The 3,478-nt window shown below is 65.3% G+C and overlaps 2 protein-coding genes across 2 annotated transcripts in view; one reads left to right on the forward strand and one right to left on the reverse strand.

The window, feature by feature from the left end:
• Positions 1-312, forward strand: part of LOC104834078 (arf-GAP with coiled-coil, ANK repeat and PH domain-containing protein 1-like) — a 1,803-nt gene extending 1,491 nt beyond the window's left edge. Inside the window, exon 5 of the mRNA XM_010571167.1 lies at positions 212-312. Within this exon, the coding sequence (XP_010569469.1) occupies positions 212-312 (101 nt within the window). The remainder of the gene's footprint in view (positions 1-211) is intronic.
• Positions 313-878: 566 nt separating this feature from the next.
• Positions 879-3,478, reverse strand: part of LOC104834079 (monocarboxylate transporter 13-like) — an 8,834-nt gene continuing 6,234 nt past the window's right edge. The window contains exons 2-4 of the mRNA XM_010571168.1: positions 2,616-2,759; positions 1,547-2,287; positions 879-1,081 (exon numbers count right to left, since the gene is read on the reverse strand). Of these exons, the coding sequence (XP_010569470.1) occupies positions 879-1,081; positions 1,547-2,287; positions 2,616-2,759 (1,088 nt within the window). The remainder of the gene's footprint in view (positions 1,082-1,546; positions 2,288-2,615; positions 2,760-3,478) is intronic.

Consider the following 3,478-nt stretch of genomic DNA (forward strand, 5'->3'; position numbering starts at 1 on the left):
GTTTGAGCTGACCTCGAGGGGGTCCTTGGCGGGGCTCCCTGGGTTTGGGGTTCCCCAAGAGGGTACCTATATTTGGGGCAGCCCAAGTTTGGGGTGTCCCCATGGAGGTTTTGGGGGGGGATCCTTGGATTTGGGGGACTCCGATGGGGAGCTTGAGGGGGGATCCCCATTTTGGGGTGCCCCCACCCACCGACCTTCACCGCCCCCCCAGGCGACGACACCTACCTCGACATCTTCCGCGACATCTCCCTCATGGCCTCTGACCACCCCGAGAAGCTCGCCCGCCCCCACCACAAGCTCACCACCCTCTAGCTCCGCCCCCTCCAGACCTTGCCATGCCCCCTGGGGCAGGCCCCGCCCCCTTACAGGCAGCTTCCAATGAAATAAAGCATTGCCTTGGTCTTGCCCTTCCCATGGTCCCGTCTCTGTGCCCAGCTGGGAACATCTGATGTGGTACCTAGAATGGGGCTGGTTGGGCTACCTAGAAATGCCCTCCCAATCTTCTACCTACAACGGGCCCCACTTGGGTTACCTAGAACCGAGCCCCCCAAATGGGCCCAGGGTGGGTTACCTGGACCTGACCTCCACCATGTGGTATCCAAAATGAACTCCGCTTGGGTCATCTAGAACCACCCCCCCCAACGGGCCCTGGTTGGGGTACCTAGAACTGACACCCCACCAATCTTTCACCTAAAATGGCTCCTGGCCGGGTCACCCCAAAGCAACCCCAATGCATCACCTGGAACACCTTGTGTTTTAAAGGGGTATCCCCACCCCAGGAAGGGGGTGACACCCACCCTCCACCCTCCCCACACCCACCCTTGGGTGCTGAAGGAAGGACAGGAGCCCAGGCTGAGCTTTGTGGGGAGCAGAGAGTTTTACATGGCTGGTTCTAGAGCGGATCGGCAGGGGGTCTCGGGGCCAGTGGGGGCCAGGGCAGGACTCCCCTCTTTGCCGCCGGCACCCTGGGAAGCGTGGAAGAAGCCGGGGAGGGTGAGGATGAGGAGGCTCCCGGCCAGGAGGAAGGCACCGGCAGCAAGGAAAGAGATGGTGTAGTTCCCGGTCATGTCCCGCAGCCAACCTAAAATATGGCAGCGTTGAGGCACCTGGAACCCCAAATGCCCCCCCTAGAACCAGCCCAGAGCCCACCTGGGGGGGGGGGGCAAAGGGTTGTAGAACAAGGAGTGTGTGGGTTGGGGCACCTGGGACCCCACCTAGGACCCCCCTAGAACCTGCCCACACACCCGTTGGGGGGACCCAAGGGTTGGGGGAGCGGGAGCATGTGGGTTGGGGTGCATGCCTGGGTTCCAAAGTGAACCCCAATCCTCTTGGGGTACCGAGAGCCTGCAGCATGGCTGAGGTCACCCTATGTCACCCCATGTCACCGAATCCGGGTCACCTGACCCCACCACAAGCCATTGCCCACCCAAACAGCCATGGGGATGGGAAACACATCCCCCAACCGGTCCCTGGGTGCCCCCTGTGACTGGTTCTAGGTCACCCAACCCTCCTGGCCCCCTGGCACCACAGCGGGTCACCTCCATACCGGCAAAGGGTGGCCCCAGCAGAGACCCAAAGCTCTCGAACATCTGCATGAGGCCGATGGCATGGACCAACCGCCCGGCGCCAACCACCTCGGCCACGCCGGCAAACTGGAGGGGCACGACGGCTCCGGCGCAGAACCCGTAGGCCGAGGCCAAGGCCAGGAGACCCCCGAAGGAAGTCCCCAAGGGCAGGAGCAGCAACACCAACCCCGTCAGCACGGCCCAGGCGAAGAGATGACGGAGCAGGGGGGTGGCCGGCCGGGCAGCCAACCAGCCAGCAGCAACCCGGCCTCCCCCGTCAACCGCTGCCATCGCTGCCATCACCAGCCCGGCGTGGTGCTCGTCACACCCCACCTCGTGGGCGCGGGCTTCCCCGTGGACAAAGGGCACATAGTAGCCGGCGTCCACCAACACGAAGGCCAAGGCGTAGCGGATGAAGGGCCCCTGCCGCAGCAGCCGCATCAGCCCCGGCCGGTCCCGCGGTGGCCCCGGGGTCTCGCCGGGGACGGGCAGGGGCCGGAGAAGAGCCCCAGCGGCCACCAGGTTGAAGGAGATGGCGGCCAGGAGGAGCAGGGCCCCCCGCCAGCCGTAGGTGTCCAGCAGCAGCGGGACCAGCGGCCCCAGGGCCAGTCCCGAGATGCTGGCGCCCGACACCACCAGTCCGGTGGCCAGCGCCCGCTGTGCCGGGAAGTAGCGACCCACGGTCCCCAGGGAGGGCGTGAAGACCAATGCCCAGCCCAGGCCTGTGGGGAGAGGCGGGGCACCCCGTGGGCACGGCCGGCCAATGGGGCGGGGTGGGCTAGGGCACCCAATAGCCTTGGGCCGTCTAAGGTTGCCCGATGGTTTGGGGTGTTCTAGGTCACCCAACGGCCCAGAGAGCTCCAGGCCACCCAATGCCGCTGGATGTTCTAGATGACCCACATTCCCTCACACCCCATCCCTCACCCAGTGACCTGCCACGTTCTAGGTCACCCAACCCCTCTCGCACCCCATCCCTCACCCAGTGACCCCCCACATTCTAGGTCACCCAACCGCCCGGCACCCCATTTCCCAGCAGCCCCTGCTCCGTACCCGCCAGCAACCCCACGCTGAGGTAGAGGTGGGTCATGTGGGTGGCGAAGGCCCCCAGGAAGAGCCCCAGGCCCGAGAGGAACCCCCCAGCCATGGCCACGGGGCGGGCGCCGAAGCGGGTGCTCAGGGCACTGCCCAGGGGCCCTGCAATTGGGGGGGGTGGAGCCCTCAGGGCTGCTTACTGGGGGGACTGGGAGCCAGGGGATGGACGTTGGGGGGGTCCCAGTGATCCCAGGGCCCCTTCCTGGTGGGATTGGGACCCCCAAGGGCTGGATAGGGGCAATCCCAGTGTTCCCAGTGCCCCCCAGTAGCCTCCAACCCTTCTTACTGGTGTGATTGGGACCCCAGAGGGATGGCTAAAGGCAATCCCAGTGCTCCCCAGTAGTCCCCAACCTTCCTTAGTGGTGTGCTTAGGACCTCGGGGGGTAGGTAGGGGGATTCCAGTGCTCCCCAATGCCCCTTACTGGTGTGCTGGGACCCCAGAGAAATGGACAGAGGCAATCCCAGTGCTCCCAGTGCCCCCCAGTGCCCCCTACTGGTGCGCTGGGACCCCAGAGGGATGGACAGAGGCAACCCCAGCCCTCCCAGTGCCCCTTACTGGTGTGCTGGGACCCCAGAGAAATGGACAGAGGCAATCCCAGCCCTCCCAGTGCCCCCCACTGGTGTGATGGGACCCCAGAGGGATGGATAGAGGCAATCCCAACCCTCCCAGTGCCCCCTACTGGTGTGCTGGGACCCCAGAGGGATGGATAGAGGCAATCCCAGCCCTCCCAGTGCCCCCTACTGGTGCGCTGGGACCCCAGAGGGACAGATAGAGGCAACCCCAGCCCTCCCAGTGCCCCTTACTGGTGTGCTGGGACCCC

Source organism: Haliaeetus leucocephalus, unplaced genomic scaffold, assembly GCF_000737465.1.
Source record: "Haliaeetus leucocephalus isolate CR32 unplaced genomic scaffold, Haliaeetus_leucocephalus-4.0 Scaffold308, whole genome shotgun sequence".
NCBI classification, from domain to species: domain Eukaryota; kingdom Metazoa; phylum Chordata; class Aves; order Accipitriformes; family Accipitridae; genus Haliaeetus; species Haliaeetus leucocephalus.